General features: G+C 39.6%; 1 protein-coding gene across 3 annotated transcripts in view; it reads right to left on the reverse strand.

The window, feature by feature from the left end:
- Positions 1-7795: 7795 nt before the first annotated feature.
- C8H21orf91 (chromosome 8 C21orf91 homolog) overlaps positions 7796-24271 on the reverse strand; it is a 28005-nt gene continuing 11529 nt past the window's right edge. For 2 of the 3 annotated variants that reach the window (XM_051150154.1, XM_051150153.1), the window contains exons 3-5: positions 11109-11624; positions 9885-9947; positions 7796-8624 (exon numbers count right to left, since the gene is read on the reverse strand). In XM_051150154.1, coding sequence (XP_051006111.1) covers positions 8458-8624; positions 9885-9947; positions 11109-11624 — 746 coding nt within the window. In that variant the 3' untranslated portion in view covers positions 7796-8457. The remainder of the gene's footprint in view (positions 8625-9884; positions 9948-11108; positions 11625-24271) is intronic. The other variant, XM_051150155.1, reaches the window with a different exon arrangement.

Raw genomic sequence — 24271 nt, forward strand, 5'->3', positions numbered from 1 at the left:
CTGTAGTAGTTGTCAAGAAAGTGCTGTTTAGCCAATCAGCTGGGCAGAAGGACAGGAAGTGGAAGGCAGGAGGTTGGAAGAGATGGTGGCTGGACAGTTGACAGGGAGAGAAGCTGCCAGAAGAGGATCAGATTGGCAAGTGATTGGGATATATGTAGGTTTTGAGGCCATAGGATTAGAGTAGTTTAGTTTACTAGTAGATTGATAGTTGTTTAGATTCTGCCCAGCATAGGGCTTGCAGCTTTAAAATATACTATAGTCTTGTATCAGGTATTGGCTTCCTAGGCCATACAGATAAGTTAATTGCAATAACCTCTTCCTACTATGATTTCTTTGCCATGGTGGACTCTATCTTCTCAAACTGTAGGTGAAATAAATCCTTCCTTCCTGGAGTTATTTTTGTAAGGAAAAGCAATTTATCATAGCAATAAGAAATGTAACTAATCCATGTATTAATCAATCCCTGGAAGAGTGGTTCAGGCATTTTGTGGTATACCTAAATACTTTTAGAAGACATTCAATCCTTGTAGTGCCTCTGAAACTTGTCACTTATTTGTCATCCATCCCACAGACACTTGACAAACTATCAAGGAGAATACAGGTCAATCCCTTTGTGACCATTCTTGGTTTTACTGGACCAGACCTTCCATGAGCTCACTAGGTAGAAACTGAATGCCATTAGTTATTAGTGGCTGAGTTGTTTAGTTTTGTCATCTCGACACTAGCTAGTCATTTGGAAAGAAGTAACTCCAACCATAAGATTGACAAGTAGTGCATTTATAAAATTAGTGATTGATGAGGGAGGGCCCAACCATTGGGGTGGTGCCACCCTGGGCTAGTGAACCTAGGTATTATGAGAAAGCAAGCTGGGCAAGGAAGCAGCCCCCCCCCCTCCGCCTCCATGTCCTCTGTATTCGTTCCTGCCCCCAGGTTCCTGACTTCCATAAGTGAAGTAGGTTAAAAATCAACCCTTAGCAAGTTGTTTTTGGTCATAGTGTCTCATCACAGGAATAGAAAATCTAAGAAAGTGGCAGACAGTGGTGAGTGCTCTGAAGTCCTCCTGTTAGCCAAGAGCACCTTGAATGATCAAAATGGCATTTGCATTGTTCAAGAGATTTAATTTTCTTAGAAATTTCTGGTCACCTTTACTCGAATCAACAAGTAGCGATGTAGTCCTGAGCCATAGTTTACACAAATTCAGTGGTTCTTAGCAGTTTGCTCTTTTTTTAAAAAAAGAAATGTTTATTTTTTTCACTTTATATCTCTGTTGTAGCCTCCTCCATCCTCTCCTCTCAGTCCCTTCCTTACTCTTCCATCACCTTCCTCATTCTTCAGAAAAAGGGAGCCCCTCCTACATACCCGGCCCAGTTCATCAGGTCACATCAAGACTGAGTTCTTCCTCTTTATCTGTGGCCCAGCAAGGCAGTCTTATCAAGGGGAAATGATAAAAAAAAAGTAGGCAACAGAGTCCATGTCAGAGACAGCTGCTGTTCCCCTTACTAGTAGACCCACATGAAGCCTGAACTGCCCATGAGCTACATCTATGTAGAGGACCCCGGTTCAGTCCATGCATTGTCCTTGCTTGGTGCTTCAGACTCCACAAGCCCCTCTGGGCCCTGGGTAGTTGGCTCTGTTGGTCTTCTTGTGGATCTCCAGTTACCTTTAAGTCCCTCACTTTCCCACTAGATCCCCTATGCTTTGCCCAGTGTTTGGTTGTGAGTCTTACCACCTGTTTCGAAGCGCTGCTAGGTGGAGCTTCTCAGGGGACAACTCTAATAGGTTCCTGTCTGCAAGCATAGCAATTTACTCATAAAAATAATTTCATAAGATTTCTAAGTAGGGAAGTGCCAAACAGACAAGAGGCAGGTGTAGCAGAGCTCTGTTGGAGGCAAAAGAAAGCTGACTAGTGCTTTAGGCTAAACTTAATCATTGTAAGATCATCCGTAACACTGGGAAAGGAAGCTAACATCTTACACTATTATATAGATAATGGATCTTGTCCCTATTGATAACACTGATGCTCTCAGCATGGGCCTTCCCTTAGATGGTATCTTTGCTTCAAAATCTGGGGTGGGGTGCCGCAGATACAAAGTGGTCAGAAAGCATTTTTTATCTAGAGATATACTTGGTAGCCTATGCCACCCCTCCCAAATAGAAGATCAATAAAAATAAAAACTTCACTGATATAAAACTGAAATGTCAAGATGGGAAGAACCTAGGATATCATTTAGATCAGACTGAAAATGTAGTTAGAGGATTTTTAAATGGGATTTCATCTATATAAAAATGGCATTGTTCTGCCTTCAGGTCCTCCTGCTGTTTTATCCACTGTGCTAAGAAGTACGTTTCAGGCTCCAAGACACCTATAAAGAATGATAAGCTCTAACAGATCACTCAAAAAATAAGGGAGAACAAACAATCTCATAGCTAGACTGGAAGTCCAGTTTGGGCAATGGAGTAAGAATAGAATGTAGTAACTTCTAGCTGAGAGAAGTCAAGATGAATTTCCCCTAATGTTACAAAGTAGAAAGCAGACAGGAAAACTCCATGTGTGGTCTGGAACTCTTCCCTGCAATTTTTAGAAACCCCACTTCTGGTTGTATTTCCTTGATGAAGTACGATGACTCAAGGCTACTAATTATTCATTAATGGGTTTATTATATTTTTGGAAGTTTTACGTAGCAGTATGGCTACCACCTTGCTAGACAGCTCACGGATGGCCTTGAGTTCCTGCTCCTTCATCCCCCCATGAGCTAGCTAGACTACAGGCGTGCACCAACACATTGGGTTTAGGATCATTAGGCTTCCAAGACTTTCCAGGGAGATTAACATTTTTTCCAACACCTTCACTGTTTCTATTCTCGGACATGACTTACCATGTAATCTACTTCTGATCTTTTAAATGAATGCCTTTGTTTCCTAGTTTCCAATTATTACAATGAACACATCATAAAAATTTAAAAATCATTCATGAAAGGGCCAGTGAATGGCTCAGTGGGTAAAGGCAGAAGGACTGACTTTACAACATAGTCCTCTAAACTGATTCCAAAACATTGTCCTCTCACCTCCACTTGTGTAGCACGGCCAGTAAGATAGGTTCTCCACAAGAGCAGTAAGTGCTCTTAACCATAAGCCATCTCTTCAGCCCTAATAAAAATCAAATTGTGATGAGTAAAGACTAATTTAATACTGATTCATTATGCTAGCCACAATTATCTGGACTACACTGTTTTCTTATTTCTTTAAATATTCTTTTAAAAGCCAACTGAAATATATTCATGTTTAATTTATTATTATTATTTTTTTACTAATTTTTGTTTATCTGTACACCATCTGTGTGTCTGGTGCTCATGGAGGCACTAGTTACAGATAGTTATTAGCAGTCATGGGGATGGTGCGCATTGAACCTGTGTCCTCTGGAAGAACATTCAGTACTCTTAACTGAGCATCTGTCCAGCTCCCTAAATTCTATTCCTAGTTGCTCAACTTGGAAAATATCCTCAAAGTGTTCGTGAACAACTAACTGGATATACAGCAAATAAGGTTATACAAAACTTTCACTGTAGGTCAGCTATTTGATAAAAAAGAAGGAAGGAAGGAAGGAAGGAAGGAAGGCAAGCCACCTTGACACTGACTGGGGCCCAAGAGATGAATCAGAAGGTGCTTGCTTGTCAAATCTGAGCTTGATCCCTGGTACCCACCTGGTAGGGCAGGACTAACTCTTGAAGGTTCTGACCTCTACAAGCCAAATGTGGCCTGGTACACCTCCCACCTCCAAAAAACAAGTAAATGGGGGAAAAAAAAGCAACTGAAGCCAGCACATAGCAAAATACTTGTTTTATTATTGTAAAGTTAAAAATAGTAGACAAGCTGATCTAGTTACAGTTTCAAAGCAGAATACAAATATATAAATTGCATATAACCCAGATAATGACTCAATAAACTTTCTTCAAACAAACTTAGGTTTTACCACAGCAGTTTCATTTTCATTTTCTAAATGTCAGCACAACTGTGTAAAAGAAATTTCTAAGAGCGGAGATTAAAGTTCAATGACCACTGCATATGCTACCCAGGTTTAAAGCAACATTTCTCTTCTCTCTCTCTCTCTCTCTCTCTCTCTCTCTCTCTCTCTCTCTCTCTCTCTCTCTCTCTCTCACACACACACACACACACACACACATCACTACTGAACACTTTAAGCCACCTCTTTTGGAGGCAGTAGGAAAAGAAAACAAAACCAAAACCAAAAAGACACCAAAGTTAAACTCAGGAAGCAAATGCAGCTTGTACACTGCATGACATTTTTGCTTCATATTGGTAAACTTGAATTTGTGGGAAAAGTACTAAATAATTATAACAGAGACTCCTACAAACTAAAAGTAATAGTGAAAATATGATTTACAAACGAAATGTTAAAAATCTTCATGTTCCAGACCCATGTGATCTGGTTCACATGAAGGTAGATGCAGCCTGAGCTTGTTCATGTGAGGACTGACGTAGGAGAAAGAAATGAAAACACTGAAATGCAAGATAAAGTCACTCTCTTCCTGGTCCAGAGTGACCTCCCCCTTTCCCACAGAATCCTATCAGTCCAGCAGATTAACTGTTCGGTACCCCTCACCGCAAAGCTTAACTTGGCAAGAATATTTATTTAGGGCTCTGTCCTTTGGTGATTTTAAAAAAAAAAAATCGAATTTCCTCCAAAAAAATTCTATTCAAGGTAAAAATGAATCAAACAAAATTAAATTGGGTCTCTGATTAAAGCTGTATCTTAACAGAGGGTATATAAAAATTTTATACTTAGGAAGCGTTAAAGCATTCACACATCTTGTTTAGCATGAACAATAATTACATTTGTCAGTAAATGAACTGCCAAAAAGTAAAACAAACAAACAAACCACAACAACCCCCCCAAATAAACCAAACCAACCAACCAAAAAACTTGGAAAGGAACAATACACACTACTATTAAAGTATTTCATATACATTAATTACTTCTCATACTCACAAATATGAACCTTTTAAAAAGCAACAGAGATCTTTAAAATTCCTACTTAAGTTTGGAGCACAAACAAAATAAAACCCAAACTGGTGAGCATTAACACAAGCAGATCAAAAGAATTAATTTAAAATTTAACAGAAAACGGACAGGCCTCAACAGTGAAAATACCAGGATGACGATTGTAAGAGCCAACCAAAAAGGTAAAAAGCCATTTTAAACAGCAGATGCTGCACAGCATAAGACCCAGGAAGCATAAGCTACCAATAAGGTGGCAACGGAATAGACTTTAACCGTAGTTCTGAAATCACTTGCCAACATGAACACGCTCTGAGAAATCATCTTTAAATTTTATAAAAATGGGCACTTCACGGTGAAACAAGCAGGTAGTTTGGGAACTGAAGGACTTCCCTTTACTCCAACACTGCGTATAAGAATCACAAATGCAACAAATCGACCACCTAGGTCACCAGCATGGTGTCTCGGGTGAATGCCTTTTCCAAAGAATTAATTTAGAAAATAATAGCAGGGTAAGACGATAATCTCTGGAGAAATGCTACAAGGTTGGACAATATAAAAATACTTAAGCCAGGCATGGCGGTGTATGTCAATGCCCCACAATCAGAAGGCTGAAATGCTAAGATGGGCACAAAGTGTGAGGCCAGTCTGGGCACCATAACACCAAAACCAAACCCTTTGTATATTTACTATGGTGACAGGAACTAAACCCAAGGCCTGATGCATGCTAGCCACATAAAACCACCAAACTTTAAAAGAGAAAACTCATGTTAAAAATCACATTTTTGACTTCCGATTTAAAAAATATTCATCTTGTTTAACTATGATATCTAGTATGACAAAATTTTACTTCACTCCAAACTCATAGGCGCTCTGAAATGTACTAGCAGTCTACCTTCTGTTATTTGTAAAACATGAAATCACGTGTGAGTGTTTCTTCTGAACGTTCTCAAAACTATTGACAATGATTTAGAAAGAACCCAGTACAGAAGCCAGTGTTCGTGATGGTTCATATGTCCCTCAAGTGGAGCTCCTCTCCGTTCCCGTCCTTATTTTTGCACATAGAATAATCGCAATTCAGTCAGGCGAGCAAGGTGCTGGGTATACAGCTGAGACCCAGCACTAGATCTCCTTCTGAGGCAGGAGAACTGCCACAAATTCCAGGCTAGCCAAAGCTATGTAGCAAGACCCTGTCTCAAAACAAACAAACAAAAAACAACAAAAACCCCAAATAAGTAATTGGTGGGTAAATTATACAAAGTAGTTCACTCCAACAGAATTCCTGTGACTGAGCACTACTGTCACTACCAGCACCAGAGACAGACCTAGGAGCACCACTCCTTTCATGCTTCGGGTGAAATATCTAAATGAAATGAAACAGAGGTCCCAGCTAAAACCTTAGTACGTGGTAAAATCCCAATTATTCCAAACTCATTAGTAAACTAAGTGTTTGCCAGAAGACTCTTTAAAGAGATAAGCAAGCATTTTCTTTGGATAACACTGGTGTTTAGGACTGCACCCTATGTGTCCTGTGATAGAAATACACTGAGTACTGCACATCCCAAGTGCTGAGGATCTTACACTCCTATGGCGGCCCTGAATGCCTTTACATCGTCTACACAGAAGCCCAAGTATGTGAAAGACACTGGCTGCTACCATTCTTCATGAGTTATGCCAAGCAGAAGTACAATCACACTTGAGAATGTAGCCATAACAACGAAGTACTGAAACACTCACTGGCATATTCAGGACTTGTCTTTACCCAGCTTGTACATGTGGACCCATCCATATTTTGCACATTCAACTGAAAGCTTATCAAAAACAAGGCAATGCATTCAATTCCACTCTTCTTATTTTAAATTCATTTTTGATGACTCAGAGAACTGAGGGAAACTAAAACGTTCTCCCCCCACCCCAAGAATTCCCTCCAAAAAGCTTCAAAGTTGTTTTATTCAAGAAAAAGCAAAACCAATGTGATATCAACTAATGCACAAACCCAGGCCAATTTAGTACATCTTAGCATCAGGCAAAGCATTTCTTTACTTAGTCAAATATTATTTGTGTTCAGTATTAAAGTGTAACCCTTGCTCAGCTGTAGATTGCCAACTTCAAGGCAGAAATCATTTTTTAGGAGTGAGGCTGACAAGTCAGTGGGCTTGCTTTCCTTAGATTTCTGCAAGTAAAAAGAAAAAAAGCATCTACCACACAAATACATTCTAAGCACTAGCTAAAAGCAATTTAGAGCCCACCTTAGTTTTAGGTTGGTTATGGCTTTTCTTTTGTCATTAAAACTTATCTAACTTCTTGAGATAATTTATTAGTTAAGATTCTGGAACTGAACTAGCTTATATAATATTATCCCTTTTAAAATGGGCTTATTTGATTGAATTGAATATTGATTTTCTTTTGTCCTGTAATCTTCTATCCCTTTAGATTTTAAAACTTAGAAAAGTACCTTAAAATGCTTTTTCTGTCTTCCTTGTTTCTTTGTTTCTTTCTTGTCTGGTTTCAGTGATGTTGATACCAGAATTTGGACAGCCAACAGACTATTGGAATTCCATATGAGTGGCACACATAATAATTTTATTTTCCCCTCCAAAATAGGACAGATATAGTTTGAAGACAGGAGTTATCTAACACATCAAAGGCTCTCATGAGAGATGAGACTTCTACTTTTATGGAGACCGACACACAAACCTAGCATACTATTTCCTAAGATAATTCAGAATTGCTTTCATTAGAAAACAGTAATGTGCTTTATTTACTTGGATGTTTGCTTTAAAAAGTGATTACTTCCACTTGCATATCCTCTTAGTTGTTAGAAGAGCTACCTTGGGTAGACTGCTTCTCTGAATACTATCCAAAACACATTTATCTTTGGAAAGAAGAAAGATAACAGTTATAAAAACACTGTATCCCCAAATGCAGTGATCTTCACATGGGTTAACATATTCACACACAGAAGTGCAAATACACGTTTATAAAGACAATGAAAAGTACCCAAAATAGCAATTTTATATATAAAATTTTATATTAAAATATTGCTCATAAATAAGGTGATATTAATTCTACTTCCATCTTTAAAATTATCTCTACTAGTTTAGATTGACATAAGACCTTATTAGGCTTCTGTTGTTTTGACAGCTGAGTTACAATAAAAAATGCTCAATAAAAACACACTGTAACAGTATATTTTAAGTAGTCATACATGGTAAAAGTTAAGGAGGAGATTTAGTAATTTAAGAAAAAGTCCCCAAATGAAGTCAAATGATTAACCCTAGTCTAGAGTGATCTGCTTTATTAGATAAAGATAATAAATATTATCTTATATTTTGCAAGTACAACCACCATAAAAATGGACCATAACTTTCTTCAAACGGGTTCTAGGTGCACATGCTTAGCAGACCAGCAGAGGATAAGGCATAAACACTGCATTTAGCTCAGTTGTTCATGGGCAGGTGTGGCCTCGTCCCCGTCCGTCCCACTTGGAGGCATGGTAACTTGGAACAGTTCTTGAGAAGCTGCCCGATGGCGACATGGCGGACATGGAGCTCTGACGCCAAAGAATCTTTTTCTTGCACTTGGTGTGCTAACTCTTCAAAAACTTCTGCAAGGATGTAAAAGGCAGTTTCATTTTTAGTGCACAGAAAGCTAACGCTAAGACTCCTCTAAGTGAACACAGGCGCAATAGGTACATTTTAACAAGAAACTAATTCGACTCCAAGGAGAGCAGCTGTTTGCTTTGAAGCCTATCAGTGTGGATCACCCTATCCCTTCATAACTGCGATGCTGTCTGTTCTTCAGGACCAGCTTCAGAGAGACTAAGGAGCCCAGGAGGAACAGTGGCCACCACTTGAGCCACTTCTGCATTATAACCTATAAACAGGTTCAGTCAATATATAATGACTTATCAGATAAATGTTCACTAATAATCAGGTCTAGAGCTCCTATAAGATGCTTGCACAGATTACCTGGATTTTTCAAAAATCTGAGCTCCCTACTATTATGTATGTACACGTTTCAGACAAGTCACCTCGACCTTCTCCTTGAATGTCCATTTATGGATAAGCATAATAATAATGACAAACAGCTCACAGAAGCACTGCCAAGAGTTAAGTGTGGTCCTACTTGTAAGGAACACAGAGGAAGCACTTAACGAATGTGATCTGGGCTTATCAGGGATATTTCTCAGAGGCTAGTGCGCTTAAAGTTTTGTACTAAGTCTGCTACTGACGGGATGTATAATTCCTGTGAGCAACCTGAAGGCCTCCAAAGTGCAACGAATTGCTTCACCTAACTAGGAATAAACTGGAAGAAAAGATAATACATGGGAACTCTTTTGATTTTTTTTTTTAAAGAAAATCCTGACGTATTTATGGACAAAAGAATACATCATCAGGCATCTCAAAGTGATGCTTGCATGTGGGTTGAGGTGGGGCAAAAGAAATGAAAACATGTGATACGGAGAAACTACGTTTTAGTAACAGTGGAAGCTGATGACTGACAGGTAGTGGTCACTATGCTTATCTCACTACCTTTCATGTGTTCGCACTGTTCACAGTCTATACAGCTGACCAGGGCTAATCCTGCTGCCTTAAGGGACTATCAGGACACACACCCCAGAGTGCCTGGCACCCTGAGAGGCCTGAGATGAGGCAGAGGTTAGCTGCACTTTCCATTCTACTTATTATTTTTCCTGAGGGTCCCAAAGAAAACTTCTCTTACTGTTTACCTCAGAAACCTCAATAGGTCTGAACATTTAATTTCCAAACCTAAATGCTGCAGAGGCTAACACTGTCCGACCACAGGGGACAGTCTGCACCAACATTTTCACATATAACGAACAGCATTGAGAGCGATTCTTTACCCTGGATTTGCTGTTGGAGCTTTGTACTCAGTTGTTCTACTTCATCAAGGGTCATTGAATTCACTGAAACATGAAAACAGATTCACCGTTACCACAGACAAGCTAGGAAAGTAAGCTGTCTATCAGATTCTTAGGTAAGGAATGTGCAGCTAGGTCCCAACACAACATTCAACAGGAACCCAGGTCTCCTTCATTGGTTCTTAAAGTGTAGCAAATGCTAACCACAACACTCTCAAAGGAAACACATTTTTATACATCATTACCAGTAAGACTTCCATCCCCCATAGGAATCAAAGAGTTTGAAAAAAAAAAAGTAGGCAATGGGTCTGTTGGATTCTGGTATCTCCTATCTTGATTCTCAGAAGTAGTAGTCACTACCCATTCATACTGAGTCTGAGTAAGCATTAAGTCCTCACATAGGGTTTTAGAACAGTACCTTTAAGTACTGAGAAATGTCTATCTAGTAAAGCAATCTTTACATGGAGAATCCAGAACGTGTCTAAAGACACAACCATGGTCCTTTCTGAATCTAAAATAATGTAAACCAATTAAAATCACCTTCAGTGAGATTTTGTAGAGAAGGTTCAGACAAAAGAAGTCACTTTAAATTTTAAAATAAATGTCCATGTTACTTTCTAGCCTTTGCTAAACTGTCAAGATATTTGTTTTTTAAATTGAAGCCCTGGCCAATTAGTCATACAAGTGGTTAGCAACATGGCAATGTAAACTGGCCAGCAGCCCCAGTTACAGAAACAGTATGAACCCTGAACTTTCAGTTTAGTTTGCTGAGTCTATACCATTTGGTCTCTAATAATGGCAAAATATAGATGATGCCAATGAAATTCGGTGTGTTATACATATTCAGGAACATTCTAGAGAAGTTTTTAAGATGCCTCACTTTTGCTGAGGTAAATCTATCACTTAAATATTATGTTCACCAAATATATAAGGTACAAGAAAATTCTCCCCACAACACACACACACACACACACACACACACACACACACACACACACACACACACACACACGGAGAAAGGGAGGGTGGAGAGGGGAGAGGAGAGAGAGAGGGAGGGAGGGAGGGAGAGAGGGTGTGGAGGGGGAGAGAGGAGAGGAGACAGAGAGAGACCAAATCAACCAAAACCAACTACCGCCCAAGCCCCCAAAGCGAAGGGCAAACCATGCAGTCTTTCCTCGCCTTTCTTTTTCCCCTCTTGCTACTTACATTCTTCTCTGCTATAATGTGGATTCCGGGTCTGGACATTTGCCTCTAAAGCAGAGCTTGTTTCTTCTGCTTTCTGTGCCTGGTTGTGACTGTGAGGCCACAATGCGCCCGAGCCTTCCAATATAGCAAGCCCAAAGTCTGCACTTTCCCTCTGCTCCAAAATCCTTTTCGTGTAGCTTGAGATGGCACCAGTGTTTCCAGCTGTCCCCTTTGCAGAGTACTTTGGCACCTGAGAGTCAAATTGTGGGAGTAACTTCTTATCTGACTTATGCCTGAAATTAAACAGGTGATGTTGGGAACTTTTGGAACACTCAGAATCCAAATCCAGGTTTTTATTTTGGGCATACTGTATAATCCAGTTTATCTTCTTACTCAGAATTGTTTTAACCCCTTCGTAAGTACTTTTGGAAAGCTTGGATCGTGAACAGTCCTGGTTTGCAATTGAATGATATTTTTCAAAGCAGTCCTTATGGCCTCTCAATGATTTGGTATGTAAAAGATTAGACTTTGGTACTCCTAAAATGAAAAGAAGAGAGAATGAAAATAAAATAAACATTACTTTAAGTACAAACAAATCTTACAAAATTCTTCATAGAACTCATTTGCAAATTTGAAACTGATAATACAAAATGTAGCCTAATCTGTGTCTGCCCAGGCTTTGTATTCAAAATATTTTCACTCACTTTCTGGACTTGTGTACCTGAGTGTGTACGGGTGTTCACACAGGCTGGTGTATGTACAGGTGGAGGCCCAAGGTCAACAAAGCATGTCGCTCCTGGATTGCTCTCCACCTTTCTTGAGACAGAGTCCTTACCGAACTTGAAACTCAGCGCTTTGGTGAGGGTCTGCCCAATAAGGCTCTCCATCGATCTCTCTGCCTATCTCTGCCTGCACACTAGAGATTGGAATCAGGTCCCCATACTTGATTGAACCACCTCTCCAGCTCAACAGCAATATTTTTGTGACTAGAAAATATTTTTGAAACATTTACTGATTCAATTGGATTCCTCGTCCAGTGGCACTTTAGTACATACAACATAACAACACACGCCGCTGTTCCCAGAACCTGTGACTCTTCATCAAGTACACATTTAAAACATTCAATTAAAAAAATGCTCACGGGTTGGGGAAACGCCTCAGTGGATACACTTGCCTTGCAGGTGTGAGGCTAGAGTTCAGATTCCCAGAGCACACAGTGAGCTCTGGGCGCATCTGACAGTGATCTCAGGAGGTACCGAATATCAAGCTCAGCCTTCCACACAACAAGGATTCTGCACACATGTGTACCCACACACATGAATACGGTTATATGAACCTCAGACACACACCCTCAGAAACTGGCTTTTGCCAACAAAAGCATAGGTTAGTCACATTCTTTAAAAAAAAAAAAAAAAAAAAAAAAAAAAAAATATATATATATATATAAAGTCTACACTCATGCCCCAGTCCCTCTTCTCCAACTCCTCCCTTATTTCTCCACTACTATTCATCTCCAACCCATTTTTTTTTTAACTCCCACCAAGTCCACTTAGTCCTTCTAGTGTGTGCATGGGCAATGCCTTTCTTTCTATGAAGAAAATGGACTCTCCCAGCAATCATCAACTGCCAACAGTTCAACTATGAATGGGATTTCATGACTTGTGACTCCCTCTCCCATCATGGCTTGAAACTTTGGTTTAATCTTGTGCATGCTGTCATAGCTGCTGTGAGTTCATGCTTAAAACTCTCATGTCCAAGGATTAAAAGCAGGGAAAAAAAAAAAAAAAAAGAAAACAAAAAAACAAAAAACAAACAACAAACAAACAAACAATTAAAAGCAAAACAAAACAAAAAAATTCACACACACAAACCAAAAAAGAAAATTCCACCATTACACTACAGGGCTCCACTACCTCTAGCTCTTACAATCTTTCCACCCATCTTCTGAAATGCCACTTGGAGTGTGATGTAGATGTCCCACTTAGGACTGAGATGTCCTCAGTCTCTTATTCTCTGCATTCTGACAGGTTTTGGGTCTCTATATTAGTTGCCATCTATTGCAAAAATAAACCTCTCTGATGACGGGTTACAATTGTACTGATCTATAGGTAGAAAGGTAAGTACTTATGGGCAGTTTAATATATGTTCATTTAGCAAACAGCAGAAGGTTCTCCATGACCTATCTACCTAGCCACAGGGCTACGGTTTACCCAGCACGAGTTCTTGGCTACCAAGTATATGAGTTTTGGTACCAGCCATGAGTTTTGTCTTGAAGAAGTGGCCTTAAATCAAACCAGAAAATGGTTGGTTACTCCCATAGCATTCTTGCCACAGTGTACCAGTGGGCATATCTTGCCAGGGCAGCCATTATTCACAGCTGGGTAAGAGTATTTAATACTTTTTCCCACTACTAGCATGCATAGTACCTTCTTGCACTACCATGACAGCCAGTAGAAGTGAAAAATCCAGGTTGGTACCAGACTGATGTTACTATGTTCTATGACTCTAGTACGTATCATCTTTAGCAGGAGTCTTACCATCAAGTTTTCGAGGTAACCAAGAGCAGTAGCAATATCTTGTAATGTCTGATGGTCCCTAACTAGTTATGTTCTTACTTGGAAGATATAAAATGTATATATATATGTGTATTATATATATATAAACATAAAGTATATAAAAGCCTCAGAAATGTAATGAAATGTTGCAATTTATTTGTAAGACAATCAAAACATCTATACTTTTCAGTTTAATTTCACACTTATTAAAGCTTATCAAGATAATTTTATCTTCTAGAAGAAATGAATTATGCAGAATTATTACTCATATAGCACTATGTACATTAGCTGGTATAAATTTAACTCATAGGTATTCATGGCACAATCAAAATAATGGAAATTTACCAAGAAGAGACTTGATACCCTATGAGCATTTACAGGGGGAGGTAATCCCCCTCAGGAACAGTCATAGGGGAGGGGAATAAGGGGAAAATGGGAGGGAGGGAAGAATGGGAGGATACAAGGGATGGGATAACCATTGAGATGTAACAAGAATAAATTAATTTTAAAAAATAATGGAAATATTTGACCACCTTATTACAGCTCCCAGTTTTTTGTTTTGCTTTGTTTTAGTGAAGCTTTTGAAAATACAGGATACACTTTCAAATTCAAAATGTGTTTGAAAATAGTCTTTTTTTTTTTTTTTATAATTCAAGACATATTATTAAAGTCAAGCAGGGTTCCTTCTATACTGAAGGTAAGTGAGGCATGTGCAGTTTTAAATGAATGCCTGCCAGGATGATTCAGTCTAAATCAGTGTGAAAATGGAGGAAGGAGACCTACTGAGGTGCCAGGTTTGAAAAAAAAATCCCCCCAAAAAACACATTTCAAGGAACAAGAAAAGTGGCACTCCTTATTCTGTCTTAACTTCAAAAGCTTACACTATAATTTATTGAAATTGAACATCTGGTGAATAGTTAAATAATGAAAAATTTATATTTCGGTGGTATAAACTAAAGGATGAAAATGTAATGCTAGCTAATACTGGGACTTGGCCAGCTTGCTCAAAATCCCATGTCCATCAGCTCCATGTCCTGCATCCATGCTGTGTGTATAACCTGCAAGTTTTGCTCTAAGATAGTCCCACGGGCTCGTAGAACTCATTACGTCCAAATGAAACTCCTCTGCTTCTACTCTCAACACTCAAACCCCACTGTTTGTCTGAGTGTGGGAACTGCTGACTGTTCACAGAAGACACTGGAGCATCTTCCTGAGAGCTCCTTCCCCGGATGTTCTGCTATGCATCCTAAGGGCTTTTCCTCCTTCTCCTCCTCACCATCATCCATAAAAATGTCAAACTCTGCTTTACCCATAGCAAACCTGGGCATTAGCCACATCTTCTAGCTTCTATCTTACTTCCTCTAAGAAGCCTTCTCTAACCAACACACCTAGGTGAGTTTATTACACAAGACTTTACAACTGTGTCATCATTGGCTTTTATTTCTTGCCAGGTAAGTTCTGCGTAGAAAGGGGCCATTATCTGGCTTACTCATAGGCATCCCCTGTCTCAGTGTCTGGCACTCAATAAAAAGTAATTAAATGCATCAGGGAAAGTTATTTATGTTATAAATGTACAAGGGAAAGAATATTCAAACTGCAGGAGCAGCAACAATAACAATGAAAGCCTTATTTACCAACTGTCATGCAGAGACTACTTAACTGCAGCCTTTTCAGTCTTTCTTAAAGGGTAGTAGGCAGTTTGGGCAGCTTACTCAGAGGGTAATTAAGGGCATCTTTCAGTTAAGTCATTCCTGTACATACGACCGGATGGCTGACAGTCTAAGGAAGTGGTGAGTGGCACTAATACACACACAGATTACTGTGGTATCAGTCTGTCAAGAAAACCATAAAGTTTACTTCATTGTATATTTTAAATAGCAAGTTACTTAAGTATACAACAAGGGCTCATTCATATAAATGACTGCTTATCCAGTGAGATCTGATCCTTTAACATTTTTGGTTAAATTATAATCAAAGTTAATAAAAGCTAACTTCACTAAAATTTTTAATTCAATTTGAAGATACTTGTAAACACACTTTAACTTTCCCATGCAATAGCAAACAAAAAGCAAAACAGTAATGCCATGACTACTTCATATAATTACTTTTTTTATTTTCTGGTTTTTTTCGAGACAGGGTTTCTTTGTGCAGCCTTGGCTGTCCTGGATTCACTTTGTAGACCAGGTTGGCCTCGAACTCACATCAATCCACCTGCCTCTGCCTCCCAAGTGCTCAGAATAAAGGCGTGTGCCACCACCCCCGGCCATATAATTAATTTTTAATATAAAACCGTGTCTCAATTTATAATAGCAATATGCCTGTCATATAACTTTTAAGTGATTATGTTTTTTCCCATTTATCATTTCAAATTAACATTGGGGAAGTAATCATTTCTATGATCAGAAATCTCAGGAGAAGCTAAGGCATGACACTGTCACCATTGAGGTCACTGGTGAAGGAACAGCCTCGGTTACAGTGGCGACTCCAGAGTTCTGAGGTGACAGGACTAGTGGACATCGACCTAGGACAGCAGCAGGTATGGAGTGGAGTGGTGCTGAGCCTGCAAGAGAGAAGCGTGTGTGCCATGGATGGCAAAGTCAGAGAGGTGCAGTCGCAAGTGAGTCCTGGATGTTAGGCACTGAGCTACTAGATTTTGGAATTACACTGCTGGACTTTGCTTTTATTTAAATGTGATTGCTTTGATTCACTGGTTCTTCCCTCTTGGAGTAAAAAAAAAAAAATTATTTAACCTACTTTGGATTTCCAAGGAGCTCAAACTTAAGAGACTGCGATTTTAAAGGGAAACTAAACTTTTAAGTGACAGAATTTTTAAAAGACAGTGGAACTTTTAAGACTGTATGATATTTTATATAATGATATTAACACGAGATCTTAGGGACAACAAGAAAAAAAAGTTACAGTTTAAAGCTGACAAGGAATGGACTGTCACTGTTTCAGCTATCAACTGGACACAGTTGGCAAGGTGTTTTTATCCCAGCAAGAACACAAGCCAGAACACAAACCCTTCAGGGATGGTCTGAAAACTCCTGGTAACCCATCTGGCAGGTTGTCCTCACAATTACATTCTTCAGTTCTCTCCTTAAAATAAAATTGCCTATCAAAGCCCACAGAGGGGCAAAAAACTTCTCCAATGTAAATATTTACCTGTAAGTGTCATTGTCACTCTTAAAATTGAGGGTATTTCTGGGTTTGGTTTAATCTGCTTACTGTGGGACTACAAAGCTTCTTTCTAGCAGAGATGATACTCAACAAAACAAAACAAAACAAAAAACAAAACAAAAACAAAAACAAAAAAACCCCATTTTTAAAAAAAGCCAAAATGTAAAAAGTTGTACTTCCCTTCCCATCCTCCCATCGTTTATAGTCCATATTTATGATTAATTAGTCGTTAAATCAACCAAGCAGTCTTTCCCTGAAGGTGTACCAGGTGGTTCTGTCAAGAAGCACATTCCCGCACACTGTCCCTGCTGATGTCACACAGCGTTACTTCATGAATTCTTTAATCACATTATCTGATACCATGTATACATTTAATTGTGGACTGCTCCTGCTTTGATTTTGTGGGTTTTCCTACTGGCAGGACTGTGGGCTTTTTTTTTGTTCTTAATCAGGCAGGAGAGTTTAGTTATGACTCAAGTTCCAGGTTATAAACATCCAGTAAAATAATTTAAGCATATCACCTTCAAATAAGACAATCACTTGTGCAGCAACTCATACAGTAAGTAGTATTGCTTCCAAATGTTTTTATGAAGCCTCATATTGTGCCCAGATTAGATAATTTCCCAGAGTTTAAAGTGTTTTGTTTTGATGAATTCACCTTGGTTGCTAAGAGAGAAGTACTTGTACATATTAAAACAATACCATGCTTGTTTAAGCGATTTATACTTATAAAAAAATGAGCGAATGTGCATACAGTTGCATCAGAGACGATTAAAATGAACGAAAGCCCACTTCTTTGTTTATGGGGAACACAATCATTTTTGATAAACAGAAACAGAAGAGAGGCCCTGTTGGTAGAGGTGACATACCCAGTGGGTCCTTATCACACGTTTTGTTTGGACTCCAAATATCTTAAAAGAGAAAATACACTCACATATAATTCTTGATTTCTTAGTTGCTGTTAAATCAAGTCTCTCAGCCACTGGATTATATGTCGGGGACACTATCAGGAGAACAAAGAATAAATACGTTCTTCAAATCAAAACAGCCCATACCATTATGGGACTGGATTCACACATATCTGTGACCTCAAGGGCTCTGGAGCCAAGTCAGGTCACGTCAATGTGTGTCACGACTGCAGTGATACTTGTCAGGATTGCCTGGTTAGAACAATGCTCTGACACACACCCTAGTTGACCATATTACAATGCGTTTGTCGAGCAAGTACTAGGCAAGCTACGGTTCAAAAAGATGCTATCATTTCATTGCCAAGCACTGCCCTAAATGGAAGGATGTTCAGGTTGTCTGTTCTGTGATCTATCAAAAGGACAGACAGTGCGGGTCTGAATAGGCCCCTCCTAAATTCCACAGCACGGCTTCCTCCTTAGAAAGCTTTAGTGGTTGTTCACTGGGCCTGCAGGGATGATGTGACAAAGGACAGTCCTATTTCTTCATCTCTCAGATATTTTCTTTTTTTTTTTCTTTTTAAAATATTTTATTTTATTAATTTATTCATATTAAATCTCAATGGTTATCCCATCCCTTGTATCCTCCCATTCCTCCTTCCCTCCCATTTTCCCCTTACTCCCCTCCCCTATGACTGTGACTGAGGGAGACTTCCTCCTCCTGTATATGCTCATTAGGGTATCAAGTCTCTTCATGGTAGCCTGCTATCCTTCCTCTGAGTGCCACCAGGCCTCCCCATCCAGGGGACATGGTCAAATATGGGGCACCAGAGTTCGTGTGAAAGTCAATCCCCACTCTCCACTCAACTGTGGAGAATGTCCTGTCCATTGGTTAGATCTGGGTAGGGGTTTAAAGTTTACCGCCTGTATTGTCCTTGGCTGGTGCCATAGTTTGAGCGGGACCTCTGGGCCCAAATCTGCCTGTCATAATGTTCTTCTTGTAGGTTTCTAGGACCCTCTGGATCCTTCAACTTTGCCATTCTCCCATGCTTCTCTCATCTAGAGTCCCAATAGGATGTCCTCCCCTCTGTCCCAGTTTCCTGTTAAGTGAAGACTTTCATGGGACATGCCCCTTGGGCTAGTGTGCAGATATAAGTTAGTATATACCATTTGACTCTTTCTGCTTCTGGGTTAACTCACTCATTATGATCATTTCTAGTTCAATCCTTGTTTTTAATAGCTGAGTAGTATTCCATAGTGTAAATGTACCACAGTTTCTTTATCCACTCTTCTACTGAGGGACACTTAGGCTGTTTCTATGTTCTGGCTATTATGAATAAGGCTGCTATGAACATGGTTGAGCAAATTTTCTTGTGTGCTGGAGCATCTTCTGGTTTAGCTGACTGAAGTGATCACCTTAAATGACCAAAGAAAACCTGCCATGTTCCGGGTCCTGACATACCATTTGAATGCAACGTAACTGACCATCTCTGCATTGGGTAGCCGATGGACTTACTGGCAATCACACTGAGCCAGAATACAGACAGGCTCAGCCACTTCCCCCTATGTGAGAGCTACTCTCTCAGGAAGGACCTTAGAAAGGAGCAGATTCCAAGTTAGGTCTGGTTAGGTCAGGCTAAAAGCCTTGGTGTGTTAAGGTTAAGCAGGTAACCAAATCAGCTTGCTGTAATACACTGAGGCACGAGGGAGAATCTCAGTAGGCTTAGAGGTCACAGAAGTTATGTTAAAATATAAATCTCAACATCAAGTAACATGGAAACAAAGGAAAAGTAGGTTCATGCACTGATAGTGTGTATAAATTACAAATGATTTCAAAACCCAAACCAAACAAAAATACCTCACTCCCAGTGGTTGGGAAGTTAGGAAAACACACCTACATAACAACTGTTTATTACTAAAAGGGTGCAGAAACCATACTTGATTCTATGCTCTAGTTTGGATATTTGCTTTTTTAACCAGTTCTGTCCGACACAACTTTCTGTGATGGTGGATATGGTCTAGCTAAGTTATTAAATACGGTAACCACCAGCCACAGAGACAATATTAGAAATGAGGTGAGTGTCACATGAGAACTCAATTTTGAATTTGATTTCATTTTAATTTTCCTGAAATTTAGCCACACTGGTCAGGCTACTGACTTGGACAGGAGAGCTCATCTACAGAAAACTGATTAAGAAAAGGGAATTAGAAAAAGAACATGGATGGGCACCAACACCATCTCTTCTAAAGCCTTACTGTAATAGAGGACTCCAGATTTGTGATCACACGGAATAAAAAAGCCTAGGTCTGCTTTTCAAGTATATTAAAACACACCAGAATTTGATAATTTAAAGTATATTTTAAATTTAAATAAAATTACACCATATGTTGTTTTAAGCCAAATAATCTTCCATGTTAAAATTTGCTACTAAATACACATAATTCATTGTTATATCATTTATGCTACTTTTTTTCTGTATCTGAGATTATCATATAAAACAAAATAAAGCTACGATACAAATAGCATCACTACAGATATAACCAACTTAGCCATTTAAAATCTCCACTAATGTGGCATACAGGGACACCAGCTCTTAGGAAGAGTGCCAGTGTCTCAATGGCCAAGTTATAAAGATGAATGTTCTTTGAAGACAGCCTGAAACATGCTTTCATGGTAGCAACCACATGAATGGGGACATGCCAGCCAGACCCAGTAGTGGACCTGAAACCAAGAATTATAGTCAGCGTTCAAACTATCTCTCACTTCTTCTGTCACCATCTCCCCAGTTAAGGTTCGGACTGAGAAACTGATTTTCTTACAGGTAAGAGAGACAAAGTGACCCCAGATGCTGACTTATAAAACATCAGTTCTACAACTCCATTTCTTTGCTTATGTTTGAACCACTGAACCTTGATTTCCAGTTAATTCTTTTTAAGTATTTTATAACACCCTTTAATTATGCTGGCAGAAGTTAAAGCTATAACCTGTGTTTTAGCCCAATATGAACCACATAAATGTTACATTCTAGCAGTAGAAAATTTAGCTTCTCTTTACTTCACTCACAGTCCTGTAAATATTTTTTAATAGCATTTTTCAATGGAGATGAACACAGGAACCTATTGATAACAATGGAGCAGCAACATACTGACTTATATTTTAGGTCGGATAAACATCTCTACATGGCTAATTGTCATAACTAGATCATCATAATTCTAGGGTAAAAATAACTTTGAGCTAAACAAACAGGTTAGAAAACTAAAGGAAACCAACTTTTTGCACAACAAAACAAAAATGGTTTTGAAATGACAGAGTACATGGTGCCAATTTAGTAGTGTGGGAAGACATTAAAACAAGCACTGAAAACCCTACCGTCCAAATCTTCTCCTGGGGATTTGAACTGCACTGCAACAGGGATTTTACCAGGCAAGTAAGCTGCAAACTAGCCAAGCAGTCCTCAGTGGGATACAGGTACATTCAACAAGGAGATGGGTTTGAGTTGCCCACTGACAGCAAGGCGGCTCCTAATGTGTTCCATGAATAGACTGGTCAGTAATGCTGTCTGCACTATTCTTTTGTAAGTACAATGCCCCTCCCTACATGCTCTCACCCCAGAGGCTTTGGCAGTAGAAACGCTGAACCCCTCTGCTCTTTTTTGATTCTGGTGTTTTGACTACTTTGTTTGAGAAGAACAAAGCTGTTTACATTTTAAGTAGGAAAGATCCAAAACATCACAAAAATATTTCTGAAAAGAAACTCAGTTTGGCTTGCAGATGAACACCAGTGTTCCTTAGTTCAAGACAAACTAGGCTGAGGTGTTCTGGATGTTTCAATTAAAGAAGTTTAAAAAAAAAAAAAAGACTGAGACATTGAAAGTAACACACACGTTCTCAAAGCACATTATATTAAAACCTTGTGGATTCTTTCTCTGCTAACCATTCTAGCGGAATATTTAACCCTCAACGATGAATAGAGGCCACTCCATTCCCTCAACCCCCCAAAAGTCAAACCAGAGTTTTATTTACCTGTCCACCCTTGGTGGAGAACCAAAATTTAAAAGGGGCACCAGGGAAAACATGCTAAGTGAGCAAAGCGTACACTGGCCACAGCTTTCGGCTTAAGACAACCAACCAACCCAGCACAAGAACGGCTGCAGAAGGAGGGGGAAATGACAGAAGCTCCGCAGCACCCACAGACCACAAAGCTACTGTGTTAATAGAGAAGAGGCCCCAGTAACCCAGTAACAGCTATGCTTAGGAGAAAACAGACTCCTTCCATGTAAGTCTTGCACAGCCAGCATGTGCATCACACACCACACCTCCCGTCAGTTTTACTCACTCTCCTCTATCCATCATTTCTTCTCAGGCCCTAACAGCTCTCTCACATAATGATCATATATTCTTCATTCTTTCTCATGTAATCCGTATTTCGATGAGGAGGAACAAATTGTGTTTAGGACACAGGGCATGAGGCAACCAAAGGCATAAAACCCAGACAAGAAGAAGGGAGTGTAGTCTGGAGTTACCTTGGTTGAGGAGTGAGAGGCAAAGGAGAGCCTTTAAGAAGGTTCTTAGCATGCTTGGCTTGGGAGTACAGGGTGTAATCCCAGCATCGTAAGACGCTGCCTTAGGAGTATAGCAAGTTCATAGCTTTGGTTACAGCATGTTATAGGTCTGCCTGGAAAATTAATGGGACCTTGCCTGAAAAAAAAAAAAAAAACCAAAAAAACAAGGGATATAGCTCAGCGATAGAGCACTTGCCTGGCACACATCAGGGCCTGGGTTTAGTGACAATACTTAAAAACAAACAAACAAACAAACACAGGAGAGGGAGTGGGGTATGATAAGAATGTAAGAAATCCTCTGAAGTGAGCTAGAAAATGCTATTTTCAAAAGTAGCTAATCATGTAGTGCCTGGCATACTCTGTCCCGGAGCTGAGAGCTTGACCTGAAGGAACTGGCAAGGGCTCACTCACTGATGAGTTGTAAATAAACAAACACATGATTGGACTTGCCTTTTAAAGACTGCTTTCAGAGGCACTGAGGGAGAAGCCTCAGTGTGGGTGTAGCAGTGAGGGAGAGGGTAGGCAACAATGGTTTCTGAGGTAAAATGCCCCCAGAGAAGAGAAGCAACAACATGCAGAGGAAGTGGGGGTGACAAGATTGCCTCTGGCCCACAGCTGACTTGGCTTTGCAAATGACGGCACCATCCTCTGCTGGGAAACATGGCACAGAAAGCAATACTTCAGCTCCATTCCATGCCTAGCTCACCATCTCCTATGGCGAAGAGATGGACCTGTCCTTGTTTTCTTCACAGGTGATGATTATGTAAGTATAGAATAGAAATCACCCTTTAAATAATTACAATACAGAGACTGAAACATCCACCAAGAACCATCTATGATGTGGACCTAGACCATCTGCTCAGATGTCCCACAAGAGGAGAGTAGGGACTACTTTGGACATGCACTCTGGCCACCGAACTTAGATCACCTCCCCATGGCAGGACAGCCTTGCCTTGCCAGACTACAGAGGAAGAGGTTACAGGTAATACAGAAGAGACTTGATAGGTTGAGATCAGATGTTTGGGGAGGAGGGATCCTCTTCCTGAGGACTAAGGGAGAGAGAGAGGGGAGAGGGAGGGAGGGGGGAACATTTGGGATGTGAAGAATTTAAACTGCAGAACAAGCAGGTAACTTATATTGCTAATCCCACTATATGAGAATAGCTCTGAGACTGGCTGAGACATGAATGTCTAGGCATAAGCAATGGTTCTTGTTGGCTATAGAACCCTTATGAATTATTATTAGATACCCTTTTTCATATGGCATGAATGAAGATTTACAGATCAGGACACTGACATTGGATCAGACCTGACAGGATTTATTACTCTCAGCATGCTGGACACTGACATCCTGTATCCTTCATGTTCCAGCACCAAGTGCTCCAATTGCTGTTCCTCATCAGAACCAGACAGCTCCCAGGACACTTTCAAAGAAAGCTTCCAATCCCAATTAGTCCATCATTTCAGACTGTCCCACACAGGACTCTAATTAAGCCTGGAATTTCTCACCATTTAAAAACTGGACCACAAATGTGATTCCTAGCTTGTTTAAACATTTCCCCGATTTTATTTGGGCCCCTACAAAGGTGGTATTTGCCCCAAATCAGCCGGAAGAAACCTTAAGAAAATGATGTCCCATTTTCTTTAAGGGGGGTCGGATAGGTTTTTGGTTGCTTTCTTGGGCTATAGAGGGTTATTATCAGTGGGAGTTGGTTATAAGTTATTATTAGTCTTATTTAGAGAGAAAACAAGGTTAGACTCAGAGATGGCTCTCTCTTTCTCTTCCATTCTTAGGTTTGAAGATAGGGGTTGAAAAGAAAGAAGGGGAAACAGAAATATATAGGGAAACTAGAACAAAAAGTAGATTAGTGACTACTCAACTTAATGTCTCAATTGTCCCTCACAAGGTTATTTTTAATTCACTGGTATAGAATTTTGTAATAGATGCAAAAATAAGTTTTAATTTTAAATACAATGGTATAG

This window comes from Acomys russatus, chromosome 8, assembly GCF_903995435.1.
Source record: "Acomys russatus chromosome 8, mAcoRus1.1, whole genome shotgun sequence".
Classification (NCBI taxonomy): Eukaryota; Metazoa; Chordata; class Mammalia; order Rodentia; family Muridae; genus Acomys; species Acomys russatus.